At 50.2% G+C, this 24,858-nt stretch overlaps 1 protein-coding gene and 1 pseudogene across 9 annotated transcripts in view; one reads left to right on the top strand and one right to left on the bottom strand.

The window, feature by feature from the left end:
* HSPA12A (heat shock protein family A (Hsp70) member 12A) overlaps positions 1-24,858 on the top strand; it is a 179,552-nt gene that overhangs the window by 98,831 nt on the left and 55,863 nt on the right. For 4 of the 9 annotated variants that reach the window (XM_054659940.2, XM_054659937.2, XM_054659938.2 and 1 more), the window contains one exon: positions 20,086-20,112. The exons of 3 other annotated variants lie outside the window; for them this stretch is intronic. In XM_054659940.2, the coding sequence (XP_054515915.1) occupies positions 20,086-20,112 (27 nt within the window). Of the gene's footprint in view, positions 1-9,329; positions 9,525-20,085; positions 20,113-24,555; positions 24,710-24,858 lie in introns of those variants that run through there. 2 more of the 9 variants (XM_016919442.4, XM_024346637.3) reach the window with 2 other exon arrangements.
* On the bottom strand, positions 1,293-2,008 carry LOC129136151 (large ribosomal subunit protein uL18-like; annotated as a pseudogene).

Raw genomic sequence — 24,858 nt, 5'->3', positions numbered from 1 at the left:
TGGCTCACGGTGCTGCAGGCTGAACAGAAAGCAAGGCATTGGCATCTGCTTGGCTTCTGGTGAGGCTCAAGAAGCTTACAATTATGGTGAAGGCAAATGGGAAGCAGGCACAACACGTGGTAGGATCAAGAGCAAGAGAGAGCAGAGGAGGAGTCAGTGAACTGAGAACTCACTCATCACCAAGGGGATGGTGCTAAGCCATTTATGAGGGACCTGTCCCCATGACCCAAACACCTCCCACCAGGTCCCACCTCCAACATTGGGAGTCACATTTCAACATGAGATTTGGAGGGGACAAACATCCAAACCGTGTCAGCATATTTACACATGAAGTGTAAATGATAGCAACTGTTATTGTTTTTCCTGGGAAAGCAATTTTACTTAGAGTTGATTTTTACAAATTAATTTGGGTGATGGGTACCTGAGGGGTCCTTATAGCATTCTCTCTGCTTTTCTGGATCCTTGAAATTTTTCACAATAAAACATTTTAGAAACAAGTAATGGAAATCTAAGATGTTAGTTTTGTTGAGAAAACAGATATATTGTGGAATGCACAACGTATATGCATTCCACAATAATGCAAAATGTGCATTGCATTATGTACATGCAAAATGTACATGCAACTTTAATTTTTACTTATTTATTTATTTTTTGCTGGTTGATCCATAAGTTCATTGTCTTTATTTGAAAAATCCTCATGGAAAATTGTTGCTTGGTTTAGCTCTCAGCAGCCTGATCCTGAACTCTGAGGAAGCACACCTTCCTTTAAGCTACCTGATCTTTCTTCTGAGCAAGGGACATTTTGGGACAGTTTTTCCACTGTCACCCACTACTAGTTCTTCTTTCTTCTCCCTTCTCTCTTCCTTTTCATCTCCTTCTCCTCCTTTCCCTCCCCCTCCTCCTTCTTCTTCCTATTCCTCTTCCTCTTCCTCTCATTTTTCTTCTCCTTCTTCTTCTTCTTCTTCATGTTCTTCCTCTTCCTCCTCGTCCTTCTTCCTTCCTCTTTCTTCATCTTGCTCTGTCACTCATGTTGGAGTGCAGTGGTACAATCTCAGCTCACTGCAACCTCGACCTCCGAGGCTAAAGCGATCCTCCCACCTCAGCCTCTCAGGTAGCTGGGATGACAGGCACACACCACCACGCTTAGCTAATTTTTAGTTTCTGTAGAGACGAGGTCTCCCTATGTTGCCCAGCCTGGTCTCAAACTCCTGGGCTCAAGCAATCCTCCCACTTGGCCTCCCAGAGTGCTGGGATTACAGGTATGAGCCACGGAGCCTGGCCCCTCTCTTTATTTAAACTTCTTTCTTGGGTTTCTTCCCATAGACTGTATTCTGTTGCATAGCAGCGTTACTCTCTTCTACACCTCCTCCATGGCTGGAGTTATGCTGTTTTTTATGTATTGAGAGGATTGTTTTTTGTAAGCATCTTCATCTTCTTCTGTTAGGAAATGCGTATAATCCACGACATTCTGACTGATGATGTGCTTTCGATGCACTTCTGCATTAAATTCCTTGTTTTCAAAATCATAACCAGGGAATCATTGGGTACCATGAGGGGTAGACAAGCCTCCATCTGCGCTCCCTTCAAGGCCCCCCAAGACTTTATTGCCAGAGGTAGTTTTGGCAAGGCCTGCATCCAAATAGCAGGTGAAGGCACCAGGCTGACCATAAGTGCTTTCTACATTGTATTCATCACCAGTCACCTCCACTTGGCCTTCATAGATCTTGCCCATGCCAGACCTACTGAGAAGCCTGCAGGCCAGCAGCAGGCCAGGACAATGTGCCGCAGCATAATTTGTCAGGCCAACCTTCACACCATGTTTTGGTAGCTCATGAGCATAAGGTACACAAATTATCCTATCCCCTTCCATACAGGCATAAGCAATGTGACAAACACTCTCTGTGTTAGTTATGTGAGCGATCATCCTGTATTTGGGCATGTTGTACTTATTTTTATCCTGTATCGCCAAGCATTTCCAAGCACAGTAATCCATTTTACCCTCTTGTCTTCTAAATTTCACTTTGTATCTCTTAAAGCAGGCCTTATTCTTGACAACTTTAACAAACCCTGTCCTGCAGAACAGAGACCTGCATCCTTTGCTAGACATAGAGCCCACAACTTTTAAATAAAGCACAAGATTTGAAAGAAACAAAATAGCCTAAAGCAGCCCATGGAGAATCCACCTCCTGGCAAGGTTGCTCCGGGTCTCACTGGACCTTTGGTTTTCTCATCTTAAAAAACTCGGGAATAGTGATGTTTCCCTCTCAGTGCCGCTACATGATTCAAGCGAGAGGAGAGATGTGAGGGTGCTTTGTGAACTGTAATTCTGTCTTCTAATTTGATAATTTGTTCATTCATTCAACACATTTCTTGAGGCCCTGCCATGTGCCAGGTGCTGCGCTAGGAGCTGGGGACATTGCCGCACACAGATGAAGGCATGACAGACATACGTGTTCTTGAGCTCAGAATGCCGTGGGGCAAATTCTTCCTCTGCCACTTTCTTCTTAGGTCACAACAGCTGTGTACCTGATCTCCAGGCCTCAGTTTCCTTACCTGTAAAATGGGGGACATTAACAATATAGTTCTCTCATCTACACGGTCATGAAGATAAATGGGGCAATGGATGTGAGGTTCCCAGAGCAATGCCCAGCACATAGCAGGTGCTTGATAAATGTTCATTCTCACCACTGCTGGTAGGAAGAGCCCAGCAAGTGAGGAAGGCTCACCATAAACAGATTTGCAAAATGACTTTAAAGCCATTTAAAGTCATTCGGCACTGGGCTATGGGCTGGAGAAGGGGAAAGTCATTTTTCTCTATAACGTGAAACCCTTGGCTCTTATAAAAGTGCCGTGGAGAAATGGGGTGGCATAATATGATATGGAACCATAGGTTGGGTGGGGAGGGTCCTTCTCAGGAGCTGCCCTTCAAGGTGAATCAGTGGGATGACACAAGGTAGGAAAGCAGACAGCAGGGGGTGAGGAAGGGAGAGGAGCTGGGTCTGCTCTGCAGATGAGGAGACTGAGGCCCAGGGACAAGTGACTGGTCCCAGCTCCCACAGGGCTGCCACCAGGAACCCAGTGATATGGTTTGGCTGTGTCCCCGCCCAAATCTCATCTTGAATTATAGCTCCCACAATTCCCACATGTCATGGGAGGGACCCAGTGGGAGGTAATTGAATCAGGAGGGCAGGTCTTTCCCATGCTGTTGTTGTGTAGTGAATATGTCTCATGAAATCTGATGGTTTTATAAAGAGGAGTTCCCTTGCACAAGTTCTCTCTCTTTGCCCGCCACCATCCATGTAAGATGTGACTTGCTTCTTCTTACTGTCTGCCATGATTGTGAAGCCTCCCCAGCCATGTGGAACTGTGAGTCCATCAAACCTCTTTTTCTTCCCAGTCTCAGGCATGTCTTTGTCAGCAGTGTGAAAATGGACTAACACATCCAGTGACCCAAAGATAGACAATATTTGGGCTCACTCTTGCAGAAGTCACTGAGAAAAGTGCTGGTTTCCCTGAGAAGAGTAGCAATGAGGATGGTGACTTAGTGTGCATTCCTAACTCTGGGGTTTTTGGAGACTTGTGCAAGCATTGCTCTTGGACACTGCAGTTGAAGCTCTCAGCCCTCTGGCTCAGATAACACCCTTATTCTAGGTCATTGGTCTCCTTCTCCTCAGCTGTATGCTGCCTGCACCTCTCCTCCAGGCAAATACTGTGACCATGGGCTTGCTACCAGGAAGAACACAACTGTGCAGACATGCCCCAGTGAGTCATCACCAAGTAATCACAGCTAGCACAAGCTATCTTCCACTTTGTATTTTGCAGAAGAGGCCAACAAGAGTCAAGGGTTAAGCTGGGCTGGGAGTCAGGGGGCTGAGTTTGACCGTAGCTCTGTCACTGATTGTGTGACTTTGAACAAGAGGTTTAGTATCTCTGAGCCCATGTTTCCACTTCATTATTTATTTATTTTTATTATTTATTTATTTTTTATTTTTTTGAGATGGAGTTTTGCTCTCGTTGCCCAGGCTGGAGTGCAGTGTGCAAACTTGGCTTACTACAACCTCCACTTCCCAGGTTCAAGCAATTCTCCTGCCTCAGCCTCCCAAGTAGCTGAGATTACAGGCGCGCACCACCATGCCCAGCTAATTTTTGTATTTTTAGTAGAGACGGGGTTTCACCATGTTGGCCAGGCTGCTCTCAAACTCCTGACCTCAAGTGATCCACCCGTCTCGGCCTCCCCAAATGCTGCGATTACAGGCATGAGCCACCATGCCCAGCCTCCATTATTTATTTACTGGACCATTTATTCATTCCATCCACAAACATTTACTGAGTACCTACTGCAAGCCAGGCACTGGGCTGTGGGCTGGAGAAGAGGAAAGTTGTTTTTCTCCATAACATGAAACCCTTGGCTCTCATAGTGTCTGGTGAGTTGCAGCCCTTGTGAAAACTCTCCTGGTCACGTGATCATGCCAGTTTCTCTTCTCTGAACCTTTGTCTCAGTTTGCATTGTCCTCCTTGAGATGTGGCTTCCGGAATGTCCCGTCTTATTAATGAACCGGCAGCTTTGCAGGGCCAGGGTTTGAGCAGTTCTGAGAATGCGGCTGCGAGACTAACCATAGACGAGCCATTGCTATTTGAAATACTTACGAAAAATATTTGGATAACCTTCCATTACCTGAGAAGGCATTTCTAAAGTTTACATTGCAGTCCTGAGTGATGGTGATATTTGGAGCAATAATTTCCTCTGGCCCTTGAATTTTTGCCTGAAAGAGTGGCTCAGCAGCTCACATTGTACATGTGAAGGTTGTTTTGGAATGTTAATGGAGAGACCGATTCACACCAGATGGACTGGAAGACCAGTGAGGTGGGGAGGATGTATACACTGGCCACCATGATTCAGCTGTAAGGCTGGCTTTTTAAAATGCACTGACAGTTGGAGGTCAAGGCGGCTGACATTTGCCCAGGTTTTCTCTGCAAGTTTTTATGTTGCTTTAGCAAATCTGAATCTTGGTCCCGTTATGAATTAGTCTCTTTTATGATATTCAGTTCATGGACAACGTTCCGCTGGCATATCCTAAAGTCCAAAGCAGCTTTGACGGGCAGTGTCCTATGTCAAAGTTCAGATATGAACTCATATCAGTGTTTCTTAAGCTTAACAAAAACATAAAAGAAAAATTAAAATGGAAAAAGCTACTCATATCTTCTGTGTGTCTTTATCAGCCAAGAAAATCTTGCCTGGATCCATTCTGTAATTTATAATATACAAGGAAATGGCATTTTTGTGTTCAAATATATAAATTAAATAAGTCATATTAACAGTGGCATATATAGGCTGACTCTAAATGGAATGTTTTACATATATGATCTCTTATAATTATGATACCTATCATTACTGGGCCCTTTTGACAGGTGAGGAAACAGACCCAGAGAGGTATGTCCCAGGTCCCCTGAGGTGGGCAGGGAGCAGCTGAGCCCACTTGAGCCCTGGTGCAGCTGACCCCATGCTCTCTGCTTCCTCCTGTTGTACTTTTCTCATTCTTGGTCCTGATGCATCCCCCAGGGCTCACTGCCCTTAGCATCTGGTCCATCAACAATTATCCTCAGTTTCTTCTGAGCTGGGGGCCAGAGGACTCAGCTGCCTCCCCTACCCATGCTGTGCATCATGTCCAGCCCTTTCCACAGTTGGTAGTTATAGCAGGTGACAGAGTGCCCTGGCTGTCTGGTGCAGTTAGCTGGGCCTGCCTCTGGACTCTGACTTCTATTTGCATGAATGGATGTGGTGGGGGTTTGTTTGGGGGCTGAAGAGCAGAGAGGGAGTCTATTGGCAGGGAAGCGTGTGTGGGGCTGTGGGTGAACGGGATCCCGGAGAGGATGAGAAAGGCCTGAAGCTGAGGAGGCTGTTTTCCATCAATGTTTTGCTCTCTGCGCCAGGCACCATCCTAGGGTCTGGGGGCTCTAAATGTGGACATGGCTGGTCCCAATTTGGAGAGCTGGCAGCTAGAGAGGGAGGTGGGTGACCTGAAGCTGGAGAGACCTGAGTTCTGGTCGCAGAGGTCTAGTCTCAGCACTGCAGCTTCTGAGCTCAGTGACCTTTCTGTATCTCAGTTTGGTCATCTGTACAATGGGGTTAACAATACTACTGACCTTGGAGTTGTTGTGATAGGTGCTAAGATAGGAGTGATGGGGGGTTGGGCACAGAGGAGAGAGGAGGGGCCTCATGTGATCTTGGAGGGCTAGGTGGTGTCCTGGAGGAAGTGCCATCCAAGCTGAGGCCTGTAGGAAGAGACAGGGTTGGTTATCTGGCAAAACTAGAGGAGAATCGGCTTCCGGTGGAGGCACTGGCTCTTTGGGGACCTGAGGGCAGGCCCTTGAAGCTGGAGTGACCAGCAGGAAGGGAACTAGAAGGTGGTCACTTGGCTCTGGGCTGGGCCACTTTTTAGGACTTGAGTATCCAACCGAGATGTGTAACATTCTCTCCACCACCTACCACAGTCTACAGCCTGTGGAGGGTGTGGAGGGTGGAGAAGAGATGGTATAGAGGGTGCTGCAGTGTACCCACAGAGAGCACTGTGAGGAGTAGTCTTTGGAGGGGAGCTTGAGGGAACTTGGTACAGAGCAACCTCCCAGGAGTCTGGGCGTGCCCTGAGACAGCTGGGGCTGTGGAAAGGCATGAGCCCTGGGGGTCAGCAGAACGTCTGTGTGCTGGGCTGTGTTCCCGCTTCACTCACTGATTCAGCCAGTCAAGCATCAAGGATTTATTAAGTGCCTGCCATGTACCAGGCGCTGTTCTAGACACAGAGATGCAGAACTGGCAACACAGTCCACTATCTTGCTCTCCTGGGACTTACTTCCCAGTGGGGGCGAGGCAGCAGTTTTAGATAGAGTGTTCTGGGAGGAGCAAGCCACGTGATTGATTCTCTTGAAGGATGTGTCCGGGGGAGTGACCCCCCAGGTGGGGCCTGTGTGTGTTTGGGCTTTGGGGGGAATGGGAGAGTGGAAGGAGCTGAGGTCACTGAGGCATCAGGAGGCCAATTTGTGTAGGACCTGGTAGCAGGAGAATGACATGCTCTCACTCTGGCTGCTATTGGGGAAGAAGACTCCAGGGAGGAAGGTGGGAACCCTTCCTTGATGTGCCGTGCTGAGCCTTGAACCCCAGCCTTGCTGCTGATGGCCAGAGGATGCCTGAACAGGTGCCTCAGCCTTTGAATGCTTCCCTTTCCTCTCCTGCAAAACCGCAAGGGCCACCGTGAGAACTAGGTGAGACCACAACAGCCCCTCGCTGGCGGGCCGGATGGTGTGCTCAGCAGGGCGCGTTGTAATTAGCGTGATGAGCATGAAGGCCGCGAGGGCAAATCCCAGGCAGAGTGTGCGCTGCCTTTCATGCTCCCCTGCAAATCAAAAATGTTCTGCTCTCTGCCCCCAGCACTGGGGCCTGCATGTCACCTCCCATCCTTCTCATGCACCCTCATGTCACTGTGGCTGGGAGTCCCATGAGGGCACGTGGCGCCCAAGGCCCTTCCACAGCAGGAGGCAGATGTGCAGGGGCTATGGGTTTCTGCTGCTTCTGACAGGCTGTCAAGGCCAATGTCCTGATGCCCTGGTCTGATGGGGAGGAACGAGTGCCTTGAGGACACTGAGGAGGGGCCCCCTGGCCAGCATGGGTATGCAGGGGAGCCTTCCTGGAGTTGGGCAGTCCATGCTGAGAAGGAGAAGTTCTTAGGTTGCTGGTGGTGGTGAGATGAGAGGACGGGTGATCCAGGCATCAAGCACATTTTCATGTCTTTGAAATACCAGCATAAGAGAAGCAGGGGTGGGTGAGAGGGATTGAAGAATCAGAGCGGCTGGAGCTGGAGCTGGAGTAGGGTGGGGACAGACCAGATCACAAAGCATGGACTGAAGGGGTGAGACAGGAGGGCGGGGGAGCTGTGGGCAGGCTGTCGCAGGCAGGCAGGCAGGGAGGGCCCTCGGGGGCCATCAGTGACTTAATGATTTTTACCATGTGCTAGATCCCAAGCTAAGCATGTTACATGCATAGTCTCGTCTAATCTTCAGTTTTATGAAGTGGGTTCTCCTGTTATACCCATTTCGCCGATGAGAATATTGAGGCTCAGATAGGTTAAATAACTTGACTGTGGTTTCATGCACAGCCAGGAACTGTCCATTTGGGATTTTTAATGCAGGCAGACAGAAGACAAGTTTTGTGTTTTGAACTTGTCACTCTACCATCACCTTCTGGTCTCCAGGCTCTCGCAGCAGCTCTCTGCACATTCCGTCATCCATAACGGGGTTGTACGATGAAGCCTCCCCTAGGTGATCTTTGGGAAATGCCACCCATCTCTGGAAGTGAGGGATGCTGGTGGTTACAGCTGGGTGGGAATCCCAGCTCCGCGACTCACCTGCTGGGTGTGATATTGTAACCCTGCCGATCCTCAGTTTCCTTATCTGCAAAATGTTAGTTATGGGGAGGAAAGGAGATAGAGGTAAAGCACCAGGCAGGTAGCACAGTGCCAGGCACCCGGAAAGGACCCAGTGACGGTGCTCCTTGGATTCCTATTACTGCCCTCGTTTGCCAAGACAGGGTGGTGACACCGCGAACCCAGGGGGTGCCTGGCCAGGCCCAAACAGGTGCCAGCGGCGCGTGTGTGTGGAGGAGCTGGGGACAGGGAGTATGAATCATTCACAACTGAAGCCTTGCATTATTAATATCGTTATTCTCAGACTTCTAAGGAGGGCCCAGCTGGATCCCATATATGGAAGGCGCGACTCAGCCTCCGGGGCAAGCACCTCCCTGGGTCCGGAGTTGCCATGGAGTCCCGCAGGCGGCCTGGAGGCGGTGCCCCGGGCTCGGCCCCCGCGCAGGTCCTTGGTCTGCGGCCTGGGTCCTGCCCGCGCCGGGGTCCACCCAGCCCGCCTTTGCGCCGGCCCGGGGCCGCTCCCCTGGGACCCTGGGGGACAGACAGAAGCTGGTGGGGACTGGCGCAGGCGTCCTCGGGAGAGCGCCGGGCGCGCTGGGCTTGCTGAAGGGCTCCAGGCCTGGCCATTCGGTGACTTCCAAAGAGCGGACGCGCCGCGGGTCCCCGAGGGCCTGAAATCCGCTCCCGCAGCGCAGCCCCGGGCGCGCCACTACCCCCGCCGCGGTCGACTGCCGGGCGACCGCTCGGTCCCGAAGCCGGGAGAGGAGAGGCCGGGCCTCGGCGGGCCGTTCTGGGCGGGCGGGGAGCGCAGCTCCGGAGCCGAGCAGTTCCGCGCGCCCGCCTTCCCCGACCTTTCCCGGCCGGCCCGAGCTCGGAGGGGCGGGGCGACGGGCGGGCCGGGGCGGGGCCCGGGGAGGAGCCGTGGCTGCGGCGGCGGCCGCGTCAGAGCAGCGCTCCGGCTGCCCGGCGGCTCAGACCCGGCCCGAGCGCCGCCGCGGACGCGGACAGAGACCCGCACGGGCACGGGTGCTGCGCCGGAGGCTCCCCTCGCGGTCTGGGGCTGCGCGACCATGGCGGACAAGGAGGCCGGCGGCAGCGACGGGCCCCGAGGTGAGCGCAGGCTGCGGGTCCTGCGGCCGCGGCTGGCGGGGCAGGGAGGGAGGAGGCGCGCTTGGCCCCGCGCCCCGCACCCCCTCGCGCGCCGTGGAAAAGTGGGGACGCCCGCGCTGCATCCAGTTCTGGCGGGCGGGGCCGGGGTCAGCAGCAGCGGGGCCGGGGGCCGGGGGCCGGTGGACCGGAGACGGCCCGCGTGTCACATGTTCTGCGCCCCGCCAGGGTGCGGACTCCGCGGCGGGGACTGCAGCCCCCGCTGAGGCGCCTGGTTGGTCCCTGCCTCGGGTGGCGCCTCCTGCGGGGCTGGTCGCGCGTGCGGGTGAGGACCGCCCCGCGTGTGCAGCCCCCGCGCGATGGGCTGCGGAGGCCGGCTCTGGCTGGGTAAAGGGCCCGCCGCCGGGTGGCCGGGTGGCCCCAGCGGCTAATTTTCGTGACTCAGCGAGGCAGGAGTGGGAGCCTGGGGGATATCAGAGATTTGGACCTGTTCCCTCGCCCCATCCCACCCCGGCCGGACGCTCGAGCCAGGAGTGGGGGCTGCAGCTGCGGCCGAAGGGCTTCTCACCCACCTCCCCGCCCATCCCCAGGGACTCACTGGGCTGGGGAAGGGTGAAGCGGCGGGGGTTCGATGGTCCCTTCCTTGCTGGGGGCAGGGGGAGGCACCCAGTGCGGAGGACAGACGCTCGTATTTTGCAGATGTGCTAGGGCCGCTTTCTTTGGGGAGCGTGATTAGGGCTCCGAAGGGTGGGGGAGCCGGAGAGGACGGGGAAGGGGGTTGCGGGAAGAGGAGGAGCAGGTTTCGGAGCCCAGGGCTGTAAATCAAGGCTTCTCCCACGGAGGGCCCGGCTGGCCAGGATTCCAGTCTTCCTGTGGGTCCCAAGTGGGGAAAGTTGGGCGCATGGAGGCGCCGCGCGTCCCTGACCTGCAGGGCCTCGGCGGGAGCGGCCGCCGGGGAGAGGAGCGCGGCCCAGGCAGCTTTCCCGGGAGCGACAGGCAAGCCGCCTGCGAGGATGAAATTAAAATGCCGGGACGCAAGGGAGATTCAGCCACGAAACGAGCGCTTGGCTCTGCGGGGCCCCAAAAGCTGGAGAAACTGAGTCCAGTGGCAGCACAGCCACCATCTGCGCTGGGTTCCCTGTCTTGCTGTCGGGCCTGCGGCCCCCACCCTCTGCTGCACTCCAAGCCGCACCTGCCCCCACCCCAGCCCATTGTTCCTGCGGATCAGGGAGGTGCCTCCCCACGCGGCACTGCAGTGGTGGGGGAGTGCAGGGTGGGGGGTGGGGGATCCTGACAGGGCTCACTCCAGGGAGAGGCAGCGGAGAGCCCAGGCCGTCCCCAAACACACACCCAGTCCCCGCCTGTACTCTTCCTCAGCTGGCGAACGCAGGCAATGGACTGGCAGCTGTCTTTGTCTGAACATCACTCAGCAACTGGATTGACTCTTTTTTTTTTTTTTTTACTTTTTTCCTTTAAGTCAGAAAATAAAAATTTTTTTAGGACGATAAGTAGGGGTGTTGAATTGCTAAAGCCTGAGAATTACTGAGCCAGTTTCTTGCCTCTCATGCTGGGATAGGGTGGGTGATGATACCAAATGCAAGGTTGGGCATAGGATTTGTCAAATCAGAAGTGGGCAGGAATGTGTACCCACTCCCCACACCCTTCCCAACACTGTTTTGTCTTGTAAATCAAATTCAGCACCCCTATCCTAACACACACACGCGCACACACACACACACACACACAGACAGACACACACACACACACACACACACACACACACACACACACACGGTGCTGGGAGAAATCCTGTCCAGGATGGGGACACCCATACCTGGTATGCCGAGCCACCTGCCACCGCTCTTCTGCGTTTGTTCTGGAGTATTTGTTTCTTCACTTCCAGTCATCTCCAGCTCAAGGTGGCCAGTGAGAATTCCAGGTGCATGGACTTAGGACAGAGACCAACCTGAAGAGCGGGCTGTCCCTGGCAGCTCGCTGTGCCTCTGGGCACCTCTCCCTTTATCTGTAAAATGGAGGATGTGAATAGTATTGCATAGGAGCAGAGTCGGCTTGCCCCTGGCCCCTACACTTATTTCTAAGGTTTCCTCATTGCTGGGAAAAGAGCGTGCATTATTTTATTGTTTTAAAGGCTCACAACAAACCTGTTACCAGCATTCTCCCCTTCCTGGGTGGGAAATCCGAAAACAGGTTGAGTGACCTATCCAAGGTCACACATCTGGGAAGTGTTGTTTGGGACCCAGGCCATCTGATTCCAGGGCACCAACCTGTGCATACAGCCCTTATGCATGTGTGCAGTGGTTACCACTCTATTAAGGACATAAAAATGGTTGTGCTTCCTGGGAAGGATTTCCAGAATGTTTTTGGTACAAAAGAATGGGTGCCACAAATATCACACTGTTGGAATTTGTGAGCAGTGGCAGTCCTGGGTTGGGGAGGGGTTTGCTGGTGGGTAGGTGGTGTTGGGGGTTGGTGTCAGAAAGGCTGGCCATGAAATCTTCTCCAACAAGTGCAGTTGGGGTGGGGTGGGGAGTGGGCAGAGGTGCGTGCCAATGAAACAAGAATGGCAAAATGTGGTAGTTGGGTGATGGGGAGCGGCGGTTCATTACTATTCTGCTTACTTTGTGTATGTTTGCAAATTTTCTTAATAAGATGTTTAAATTACTTAATTTACAAAATCTGAAGGGCCACACTTGAGGGTCTGGGTGTTGGACAGCAAAATTTGAGATGACCTTCAGTCCTGCCCCCTCCTGCATGACCTGAGTGGGTTGACACATGGAGCCCTAGAAGGGTGAGATGAATTGGGGGTGGACAGAGTGGTTCGGACAGGGATGGCTCCTATGGTGACCAAGTCAGGGCTAGACATGAGGAGTGGAAACCAAGTCATTTTTTCCAGGGCAGGGGCTTGAGGAGAGGGATGGTGGGCAGGCAGTTTCGCCTGGGTTGAGGGTATCTCTCGAGGCCTGGCATTGGGCTTTGGAGATGCCATCCTGGAGGTTCATCTTAATAAAAATAAACATTTTAAACGTTGACTTTTATTGAGGACTTAGTGTATGCTGAAACCTGGGAATATTGAGTTATCTCATTTAGCCCTGACCACGTTTGTTGTTGAATGAATGACTATGAAGGACGCCCTGTTATCCCCATTTCACAGAGGAAAAAGCTGACAGTCCTAGCAGCGCACAGCTGGAAGGGGGCCTAGGTGAGGACCTAGGCCATGGGATGCAGGCCCCAAGTGGTCAAGCTGAACAGCCTCTCCTGGCATGTGCCTGGCATGTCATAGGCCCTCAGGGACTTGTGTTGAGTAGGCCTGCAGCTAATAGAGAGTGGCTGCCCTACTTCCTTCAGCCACCAAGCTGTAGATGGTAGTGACAGGGCGCTGGTTATAGCCCCTAAAGGAAGTAAGCAAAGGTCAGGGTGATGCTCTGGGCATTGCAGGTTAGGGTTCTGGCTGTGGGATCCACTTCCGTGTCAACACCTGCTGCTGCAACTTGTCTGCCGCCTTGGTGGTCCCCACATGCCTTCTGTGTATGTCCCTACACAGTGTCTTGTGTTTCCCAGAGCCTTGTGATCGCCTTTGGCCCTGGACACATGCAGTTCTCCCTGCTTGGGACATCCTCTCTTTGTTTAGCAAGCTCCTACTCATCCTTCAAAACTCAGTCAAGGTATCACCTCTCAGGAAGCCTTCCTGGGCTCATCCATTGGAATGAGATCTGCCTGTGTGGTCCCAAAGCCTTCGGTACTTAATGGTTGATAATTCCAACTAGTGTTTGTTGAGGCTCTACGATATGCCAGCTTTGTATGCCTGTATCTCATTGACTCCTCCAGCAACGCTGTGAGGCTGGTATTATTATTACCCCATTTTGCTGATAAGGCAATTGAGGGCTTTGAAAAACTTGCTAACTTGCCCAACCAGTGAATGCTGGAGTTGGAATATGAGTCAGCCATGGAGCCTAAAATCTTGTGCTGTTTCTCTCAATGCCCTTTCTTCCGAGAAAGGCATGGACTATGTCTTTCATTTCCATTTTTTTTTTTACTAAGGACACTAGTAGGTGTTCAATAAATGTCTTACTTTTTGTTGAGTGTCAGTCAGCAAGACATGAGGGGACACAGCAGAGGGCAATGGCGTCTACATCTTGCCCACTCCGCAGTGGCGCTCCTGGAAATGTGGATGCTCAGGAGTGGGCCAAGCTGGAGGGGAGTCAGGCAAGGCTTGGACAATCTCAGAAGAGAAGCTGCTTTGATTCCAATAAGGCCTGGAGTGACGACTCAATCTTGTGGGGGCGAAATGCTCTCTTTTCATATAAATAGGCCTCTTTGGTAAGGGAGAATGCATCTTTATTACTGCTGTGCATAATTAGAACAGCGGGGAGGAATCAGGGGCTTTTAATGAATGAGCAGCGTGTGGCAGGGAATGAGTGAGCGCCTGCCACTGCGGGCGCCCCCAGGCCTGGGCATCCCCAGGAGTGAGCAGGGCCAGCAAGGAGACGACCAAGGAAGCACAGGCAGTGCTCAGAATTGAAACCCGCCCCACTGAAGCGGGCCCTGCTGATCCTTGCTGCGTTCCTGTCATTGCAAATGACTCCCAGACTGCAGCTTTGCAGATGCTGCTCTGAGCTCTGCCAGGACCACCCCTCTTCTTCCAGCCTTGACCGTGACCTGGCAGCCGCAGATGTCCTGCGGGCCTGGCAGCTGCTCCATGGCACCCCTTCTGGGCAATCCTGAGCTGCAGTGTTTGTGCCTTGATTTTAGTCCCCTTATTTTTAGGGTGGCCATATGTCCTGGTTTGCTGGAATAGTTCTAGTTTATGCCTCTTTTCCTAGTGAAATTAGTAATAATGATATCTTTCACCTTCTAAGTATCTCAGTCTGGAAGGTGAATTATGTGGTTGCGCTCCTTATCTTTGTCTTCTCAGCCATCTGGGCCTCAAGACGGATGAGGGAGGCAGTAGGGTGTACAGTTAAACCTGGGCTTTGGTCTCAGATGCTTGTAACATCTGGGTTTAACATTGCTGCATCTGTTTTTTCTGCTGTAGACAAGGACGATTAATAATCTCTGCTCTACTGGGGTGCTGTGAGAATGAAATGAGAGTATTTGTAATGAGCTTAGGTATGAGCCTGGTACATAGAGGGCTCTCAGTAACTTCCAGTCATTTTATTATCATGGTTAGGTTGATTTGGGAAGCGTAGTGGTTAAATGTGAGATCTGGGGCCAGACCACCTGGGTTCAAATCTGTGCTGTGTCATTGACCTGCTCTGTGACCCTGGCAAGTTACTTAACCCCATAAAGCCTCAGTTTTTCTCATCTGTAAAGTATGGATTATAACAGTCTCTTCTTCATATGGTCTTTGTGAGAATTAAATGAGTTTTTATATGAAAAGCACTCAGAGTAGAGCCGGGCATGAAGTAGACATTGAATTAATATGAGCAATTATTATTGGCTGTTATTGTTATTATGAATAAATGTCCCAAGTTACATTCTTGTAGGCAGGAGGAATTATCCAGTACATTTGTTTCCTATTGCTGTTGTAAAACTTACCACAAATTTAATGGCTGAAAACCATACAAATTTATTATCTTACATTTCTGGAAGTCAGGAATAAATCCAAAATGGGTCTCCCTGGGCTAAAACCAAGGTGTTGGCAGAACTGTATTCCTTCTGGAGGCTCTAGGGGAGAATCCATTTCATTGCCTTTTCAAACTTCTCGAGGTGACCTGCATTCCTTGGCTCGTGGCCCCTTCCTCCATCTTCCAAGCCCATCACTCCAGCCCCTGCTTTCATTGCCACATCCCTTCTCTGACTCTGCCCCTCCTCCTCCCATTCCCTTTCTAAGGACACTTGTATGAGGACCTCTTATTAGGCCTACTTGTGTAATCATTTCCCCATCTCAAGATCCTTAATTTAATCACATCTGCTGACTCCCTTTTCCCATGGGAGATAACATATTCATCAGTACCAGGGGGCTATTATCGAGCCAGAAAGATTGGAGTCTTGCCTAGGTTTGGGGTGTTGGAGAGTCTTCTGTGTCCCTCAGGAGCTGTCTGAAGTTTGGAAATGACTCCTCCTCCGTGTTGTACATTAGGTCAGGTTCCTCGTGCACCTGCTGCGGGTTGCCCTCCCTGGAGTTTGGATTGTGGATCAACCCTTGACTTCTATCCAATCTCAGTAGGGTCCTTAGAGACACTGTTACTTTTAGGGCTGATTTAGCCCCTTCTGAGGGGCCCATGACTCACTGAGATCTGAATAAAAAGGTTTATTGGCTCCCAAGCAGGGAAAACAATCAATGCATTAAACAAGTTATTGAAATGTCTATAAAATGTCACATTATATTTGCTTTTACTATGTAGCAAACCACCCCAAAGTTTAATGGGTTAAAACAATAGTCTTTTTAAAAAAATTTATTTTAAGACAAGGTCTTCCTCTGTGACCCAGGCTGGAGAGCAGTGGCGTGATCTTGGCTTATGTAACCTCTGCTTCCTGGGCTGAAACGATCCTCCCACCTCAGCTTTGTGGGTAGCTGGGACTAAAAGTGCACATCTCCATGCCTGGCTTTTTTTTTTTTTTTAAATAGGGACAAGGTCTCACTATGTTGCCCAGGCTGGTCTCAAACTCCTGGGCTCAAGCAATACTCCTGCCTCAGCCTCCCAAAGTGCTGAGATTACAGGCGTGAGCCACCGTGCCTGGCAACAATAGTCATTTTATGTGCTTATGATTCTCTGGGCAGGTCTCTGTTGGGTGGTTGTTTTGGTGGTCTTCCCTGTGGTCACTTATGTGACTGCAACACTCTGATGGCTCAACTAGTCTGGGTAGTCCAAGATGACCTCGCTCACAGGTCTGGGGGTTGGTGCTGGCTGTCGGCTGGGCTTCGTTCTCCACATGGTCTTTTATCCTCTAAGAGGCAAGCTCAGGCTTCTTTATGTGGTGGCCTCAGGACAGCAAGAGGATGAGACGGGAAGCTGCAAGGCCTCTTGAGGCCTTCGTGGGAAGTCCAATAAAATCACGTCTGCTGTATTCCTGGTGGTCACAGCAAGTCTTGAAGCCAGCTCAGATAGAGGGATGGAGAAATTGCCTTCACCTCTTAGTGAGAGGACCTGCAAAGAATGTGTGGCTATTTTTAATCTAACAGAGTTGGCTTGGCAAAAATGTTAAAACTACAAACTTTAGAAAACTATATTATGCTTTAAAGCAACTTGTAGGTTAGATCTCACTTCTTAAGACGTTCTGCAAGTGCCCAGTGATTGTCTGACACTTACAATTATTTGTTTGTTGTGCTAGAACATGTGTTTCTGTAAGTGATAAATGAAGAATGATGGTGGTATTCAGAAAAGTTGTGTTGGCACATTCTCAATTTTTCCCAGTATGTTTGCACTTTGATAGATCAGGATGAACTTTTTTCTTTTTTTTCTTTTCGAGACGGAGTCTCGCTCTGTCGCTCAGGCTGGAGTGCAGCGGCTCGATCTCGGCTCACTGCAAGCTCCGCCTCCTGGGTTCATGCCAGTCTCCTGCCTCAGCCTCCCGAGTAGCTGGGACTACACTCGCCCACCACCACGCCTGGCTAATTTTTGTATTTTTAGTAGAGGCGGGGTTTCACCGTGTTAGCTAGGATGGTCTCGATCTCCTGACCTCGTGATCTGCCCTCCTCGGCCTCCCAAAGTGCTGGGATTACAGGCCTGAGCCACCGCGCTCAGCCCAGAATGCACTTTTTTCATGATTAAAGGCTAATATATGAAAAAAGCAAAAAAAAAAAAAAAAAAAAAGCTGAAAATCTGTAGATGCAACTACCTTTAGTGTAAGTCAGGGCTGTTTTAGTATTGTTCCATTCCCCATTCCCTTAAGCTCTGTTGGCAGCTGAGAGGGCAGATGAAGGAGCTGCAAAGACATTGTCCCTATAAGAAAATGATGGGTATGGGTGTATGGGTGACACCCTGGATGGGTTTTGCTTTTTTTTTTTTTTTTTTTTAGACAGAGTCTCGCTCTATTGCCCAAGCTGGAGTATAGTGGTGTGATCTCGGCTCACTGCAGCCTCCACCACCTGGGTTCAAGCGATTCTTGTGCCTCAGCTTTCCGAGTAGCTGGGACTACAGGTGTGTGCCACCATGCCGAGCTAATTTTTGTATTTTTAGTAGAGGCAGATTTTCACCATGTTGGCCAGGCTGGTCTCGAACTGCCTGTCTTAGTGATCTGCCTGTCTTGGTTTCCCAAAGCTCTGGGATTACAGGTGTGATCTGCCTGTCTTGGTTTCCCAAAGCTCTGGGATTACAGGTGTGAACCACTGTGCCCTGTTGGGTTTTGCATTTTGATGAGAATGGCCCCCTAAGAAGTGAGTGCCCCGTTACTGTTTTTGGAAAGGTTCCGGTAGCAAGGTTCCACAGGTGTGGAGTGATGTACACCGACCTTGTTTTCCCCATGAATCCTGTTATTTTTAGTGTATGGGTTTGTAGAATGTGAAGATTTGTAGGAAAATATGCTGCATTACAGTGGAAGTGCTTGAACAGATGCTCCTTGACTTACAATAGGGTTACGTCCCTATAAACCCATAAAAACGTTGAAAATATCATAAGTTGAGTCATCCTAAGTTGAGGACTGAGTGTATTTATATTTGATGTGGGATAAGTGTTCATTTAAAAAATATTTGCTCTGATATGGGGTGGAGCCTCAAATAACAGCCGATAGGAAGAGCCTACAGTCACTTCCTATTCAGTCATTTGAAATTTTGAGACTGCTTTGCTTCCCAGATGTTTGCATACTTAGTGGGTAGTTTTGTCAGTTATGTTCAGAATTTTAATGTCAGAAAACAGAGACTCCAGGAGTAAGTTCTGTAGGATGGAGCTCCTGTTTCATCGACCCACTTAGCACCCAAGATCTCAGAGGGAAATGGTTTACGCCAGTGCCCTTTGCTTCCTATAAACTGACAATTAAATGATGTCCCTTGGGGCTTCCTATGTTTTGTAAATCAGACCTCGTGGTCTTATTGGTTTCTCTGTGATGAGGAACAGTGGTTCCTGTACCCAGGCGGCTGGTTCTGTTTGGGACAGGGAAGCTGTAGGTATTCGGGCTCCAGCCTGCTGCCTCTGAGGCCTCAGGCTGGCCTCTCTTTGCTTGTCTCCCATGTTTCCTTGGGCTGAAGGCTGAAGTCCTCTGGCCACTTACTTCCTTTTCTTTCCTTTAGTCATTGTCCCTTAGTGACCATCTCCGCTGGCTGGGATAAGAAACTGTTTACAGCACAACCATCAGGCAGGAGTCTGTGCCCAAAGGACAGATGAAAGTTTCAGAAAACAACTGCTTGTAGTCAGTCCACATGGCTGCTGGACCCATTTGAAGGGATGATGGTTATCAGTTTGGGTGGTGGTTTCCCTGGGCCAGCAGTTAGAAAACAGAGCTCATGGATACATCCACAGCTAGATGGGACCAGGTTGTCTAATGTCTGGACTGGGCCCACCCTCTTATTTTACAGATGGGGAAACTGAGGTCAGGGAGGGGAAGAGACTGCCCCAGGACACTAGGCAAAGCCAGCCTCAGAATCCAGGTCTGCCGACTCCCTCTGCATGCTTTCCAGCTGAACTCCGCAGTGGCTACAGAATCCTCCAGCAGTCCCGCCAGCCACTCCCCGTCACTCAGAGACGGCACAAGGATCCAAACCTCTTTGCCATTAACAAATTCATGACTTGTCCCTCCAGCAGGAGTTACATTTAAAAAAAGTATTTGAAGAATGCTTAACTCAGAGGAATGAAGTGCCAAGTCAAATTGCTGTGAATAAAACACTCTGCAATGGTGGAGCCGCAGGCCCAGCTTTTCTTTTCTAGTCTCTTGTGTGTTCCCTCACTTGACAGTGGTGGTTGCCCATCTTTTTGTGCCTTGGCTCTTGGCAGAATGTCTGTTTTGAAAGGGTTTTGATTAGGGATTTTGGTTGCAGGTAAGTAAACCTTCTCTGGCTAGAGGAAGCCAAAAAGGTAACTTTACAGTGAGGATCCGGGGCTGGTTCCTGGAACTTAAACCTGCTGCTAGGTCTAGGAGGGGAAAGTGTTGGGAACATGGCAGTTTTCTTTCCCTCTGTCTCTTTCTTTCTTTCTTTGTTTTTTTTGAGACGGAGTCTCGCTTTGTCACCCAGGCTGGAGTGCAGTAGGGTGATCTTGGCTCATTGCAGCCTCCGCCTCCCGGGTTCAAACGATTCTCCTGTCTCAGCCTCTGGAATAGCTGCAATTACAGGCATGCACCACCACACCCAGCTAATTTTGTAGTTTTAGTAGAGATGGCGTTTCATCATGTTGGCCAGGCTGGTCTCGAACTCCTGACCTCAAATGATCTGCCTACCTTGGCCTCCCAAAGTGCTGGGATTACAGGCATGAGCCACCACCCCTGGCCCTGTCTCTTACTTCTGCTTTGCTCTGCATGTCACCCACCCCTCCTCTCTGCAGGACCACTTTAGGATTGCTTCCCATCTTTAGGGCAAATGTGGCCCCCAACAATGACCCCCATGTTGAAATGAAAAGTTCTGATACACAGGAGGTCTGATGTCTCTCTGTTTTTCTTTCTTTTCCAAGTCCAGATTCCCAGACGAGGCCGCAAGATTCAGGTATGATCAGGACTTGACCCAGAAACAGTCAACCCTGGCCAGAAGAAGGGTTACCTTGCTGAGAGAGGGGGAGTTAGGGGGCACAATATCTGGTGGTCAGAGAGTAATTGTCTCCCACAAATAGTTAACAGTACAGGTATCTGAAGTGAGCCCTGTGCAGTAAAGAATTTCTAGGTGAGGGCTGTACAAGAATGGAGAAGAAAGAGACTACCTGTTAGAAATTTTGCTCTTTTGTTCTTTCTTAGAGAAAATTACTTTCTCCCATGTAAAAGTTTCATGCTGCATGGGGTAACTGACCACTGGGTCCCTTGCATGAGAATAATGCACAGACTCTTGGTGTGTTCTTCTGGTGTGTGATGGGCTGTAGTCAGTCCACATGGCCGCTGGCCCCATTTGAAGGGACCGTGGTCATCAGGTCTGGCAGTGGTTTCCCTGGGGCAGGCAGTTAGAGAGCAGCAGAAGGGGTGCATCATTCATCTGAGTCACTTGCTTCACTTTCCCCTCCTAGACCTGGCAGCTGGTTTAAGTTCTGGGCACCATCCCTGGATCCTCACTGTAAAGGTACCTTTTTGGCTTCCTCCGGCCAGAGAAGGTTTACTTACTCACAAGCAAAATCCGTTTTAAAACAGACATTCTGCCAAGAACCAAGGCACAGAAAGATGGGCAACCAACATGGTCAGGGGCCAGTTCTGCCTAAGCACAAGGACCAACTCCGGGGCCCTCCAGGGGAGGCCAACTGGCCAGCCATGGAGGATGTAGCATTGACTGAGTCCACAAGAGGGCCCACACAGCAGGACCCTGGAACAGACCATGGGAATGGGCTGCTCAGAGAAGCTGGCCCACGCCTGGGAGCACACTGATTCCTGCCTGTCCAAGCTCCTCGGCTTCTCCCCCAGGAAACGTTGGGAGGGTGGGAACCATGTTTGACCTGGTCTGGGAAAGCCAGGAGGGCCCGGTTCCTAGGCTGTACAGAGGCCCTTGGAAGGCCCTTATCCCACAGCCTCAGTCTGTCTGTGTCAGACCAGCTATGGCGAGATGCTTTCGAAGATATTTTTGACCGTCCATCCTTTGGCATCAGCCTCTGGTAGTCTTGGCCAGCAAAGCTGCTAGAACAGGTTGGGGGTGGGCATGGCTGGGGAAGGAGTCACCCGGGGCCAGGCAGTCCCAGAGAAGAGAGCCCAGCAGATGGAATGGGGCATGAGGGACCCCAGGCCTCCTTTGTGGGCAGTAAGACAGAGTGGGCTTTAGAATAAGACAATACTTGGTTCAGATCGTGGTGCCACCTCTTCCTAGCCGAGTGGCCTCAGCCAAGTCATTTAGCCTCTCTGGGCCTCAGTTAAGTATAAAATAGCACTCAACACCCCATGCCTGGGAGCTAGTGTTGGATGGGCACTTGGTAGAGTGAAACGGGCTTAGCTCAGTTAGAAAGTCCTGGTTTGGGTCCTGGCTCCCATACCTGGCCTTGACCTCACCAAGGTATTCAACCTCTCTAGATCCCCGTGACCTTATCTCAAAAGTACAGGTCACAGCACTTCACGGGTTGGTTCTGAGAATTAGATGAGGTCATGTATATAAAGAATTTGTCCTACACATAAAACATGTGCAGTCAATGTTAGGCATCATCATCATCATTATTTTGAGATGGAGTCTCGCTTTGTCACCCGGGCTGGAGTGCAGTGGCACCATCTCAGCTTACTGCAACCTCTGCCTCCAGGGTTCAAGCGATTCTTCTGCCTCACCCTCCCAAGTAGCTGGGATTATAGGTGCCTGCTATCATGCCCAGCTAATTTTTGTATTTTTAGTAGAGATGAGGTTTCACCATGTTGGCCTGCTTTGGCCTCCCAAAGTGCTGGGATTACAGGCGTAAGCCACCGCGCCTGGCCATCTTTATTATTTAAAACACCCACTGGGCACACACGAGGTACTCAGAAAGGTTGATATTAGGGAGTGGAGCTGGCTGGGAGATTTTGTTAAAGTTTAGTCTATTGAGGTCTAAGTTACCTAAGGTAAGACTCACACTTTTTGGGTGTACAGTTCCATGAGTTTTGACAAATGTAGATACAGTTGGCCCTTGAACAACATGGCCTTGAATTGCACAGGTCCACTTATCCATGGATTTTTTTCAATACATGTATTGCAACATTTTCTGGAGATTTGTGACAATTTACTGCATAGCCTAGAAATATTGAAAAAAATCAAGAATTTAGGTATTTCGTGAATACATAAAATAATGTGTTAATTGACTGTTTATGTTATTGTTAAGGCTTCTGATCAACAGTAGGCTATTTGTAGTTAAGTTTTGGGGGGGTCAAAAGTTATATGTGGACTTTTAACTGTGCAGAGGGTGGGTGCCCCTAACCCTCATGTCGTTCAAAGGTCAACTGTAGTCATGTAACCACCATGTCAGTGCAGAGTATTTCCAACTTGGGAGGATTTTGTCATTCAGGATCCTCTGGTTTTCAGAAAGCCCCACCTCCGATGGTGGGGGATCTCAAGGCCTGGACCGTGCCCCAAAGGGAGGGACTTTCAGGGTCGACCCAATGATAGCATCCCAGCCTGTACGCTGGGGCTCTTACCAGTCAGGGGTTGGGGGTGGGCTCCTGTGACCTTCCCGGCCTGCTCCTCATTGGCTCTGGAGAAGGGAGAGATGGAGTCTGCAGGGTGCCCTTTGTCAGTCCTTGGGCTGGGCAATGCTGCCAGACAGAGGCTGAGAACCCACTAGAACTGAGAGCTGAGATGCAACTCACGTTTGTGTGAGGTACCCAGAGAGCCAGGACTAGTGAGGTTTGGCCTAAAATGAGGGTCCCATGTCTCTGCTTGCCATAGGCCGCCTGCAGGGATGTGTGAGGGCCCTTGCCCCGGGAGGCTTATTGCCTGGCACATAAGGAGCATTAAGATGGGCCCCTGGAGGGGGTGGTTTGAGGATCCTGGAAGGCTCCCCGCACCTGCCCCTGGTCACAGAGCCTGGAGTTCCACCATCAGGGAGTCTTACTCATGCAGGCTTGATTTGATGCCACATTCCTTTGGGTTAAACATTATTTCTTTAGTGTTCTCTTTTAAAAGAAAACTCCTGCTCTGCATATAAAACCCTTAGATAAGCAGTGGCACATAGACTTGAATTGTGCCTACCTCTCTGACCAATAGGGAAGAAGCTATCTAGAGAGCTGTGTTAAGAAGGATTCTGAGGTCACCTCTGGCTCAGTTGGAAAGAATGCGATAATCAGTGCTGTGTTTCCCAAACGCCCCACTTTGGACTAGTTCATGATGGCTTCTGATGCTTGAAGCCTACATTCGTCACTGAGGAAGTTACCCAGGCGACTGTGTACCAGGTTTGCACGAAGCTAAATTTTTCCATCGGAAAAAGAATTTCTGATATTATGCCCTTGTGGTAGCTTATTGAATTAATAACCTACAATAAATCCTGTCTCCAGGTACAGATGCTCCTTGACTTACGATGGAGTTACACCCTGATAAACCCATTGTAAGTTAAGAATATCATTAAGTAGAAAATGCATTTAATCCACCTAACCTACAGACCATCAATGCCTAGCCTACCTTAAATATGCTCAGAACACTTACAAGGCTGGGCATAGTGGCTCACATCTGTAATCCCAGCACTTTAGGAGGCCCAGGTGGGTGGATCATGAGGTTAGGAGTTTGAGACCAGCCTGGCCAACATGGTGAAATCCTGTCTCTACTAAAAATACAAAAATTGGCCAGGCGCGGTGGCTCATGCCTGTAATCCCAGTACTTTGGGAGGCCAAGGTGGGCAGATCATGAGGTCAGGAGTTCGAGACCAGCCTGGCCAACATGGTGAAACCCTGTCTCTACTAAAAATAGAAAAATTAGCTGGGTGCAGTGGCGACAGAGTGAGACTCTGTCCCCCCCCAAAAAAAATTAGTCGGGCATGGTGGTGCACACCTGTAATCCCAGCTACTCAGGAGGCTAAGATGGGAGAATCACTTAAACCCAGGAGGCCTAGGTTGCAGTGAGCTGAGATTGTGCCATTGCACCCCAGCCTGGGTGACATAGTAAGACTCTTTCCAAAAAACCAAAAAAAAAAAAAAAAAACCCACTTACATTAGCCTACCCTTGGACAAAATCATCTAACACAAAGCCTATTTTATAATAAAGTATCTCATGTAGTTTATTGAATACTGTACTGAAAGTAAAAAAACAAATGGTTGTTTGGCTACTCAAAGTATGGTTTCTACTAAATGTGTATCGCCTTTACACCATCATGAAGTTAAGTAATCATAAGTCAAATCATCCTCAGTTGGGGACGCCTGTACTCACACCCTTGTGTCATCTCCTCCTACCTGGACTCGGTGTAGCTACATGATTTGTTTTGGCCAATAGGACCTTGGCAAACAGGAAGCCAGCAGAGGCTTGAAAATTCCTGCCAGTGCATTGGAGCTTGCTCACTTGTCCTTTGCTATTTAGGAAGTCCAGGTCGTCCTGCTGGAGAGGCCACCTAGAGGGGAACTGAGGCCCCCGACCGACAGCCTAGGTGAACATGGACATGAATGAGCCTGTCTTGGCCCATCTAGTGCCAGATGAGCCTTGAGATGACTTTAGCTGCATGAGTTGACCCCAGGTGAGAAAAGCCCAAGTTGCGGAATTCTGTGCAAATTATTGTTATTTTAACCCACTAAATTTTGGAGTTAAAAATATTTGGATTACAATAGATAACTGATATAGTCCTATTTTTCTTTCTTTTATGAATTGAATATAGTAGCAGATGAT

The sequence above is a fragment of the Pan troglodytes genome, chromosome 8 (assembly GCF_028858775.2).
Source record: "Pan troglodytes isolate AG18354 chromosome 8, NHGRI_mPanTro3-v2.0_pri, whole genome shotgun sequence".
In the NCBI taxonomy this organism is placed as follows: Eukaryota; Metazoa; Chordata; class Mammalia; order Primates; family Hominidae; genus Pan; species Pan troglodytes.
The sequence above is the reverse complement of the archived record's forward strand: the minus strand, read 5'-3'. Positions and strand labels throughout refer to the sequence as shown.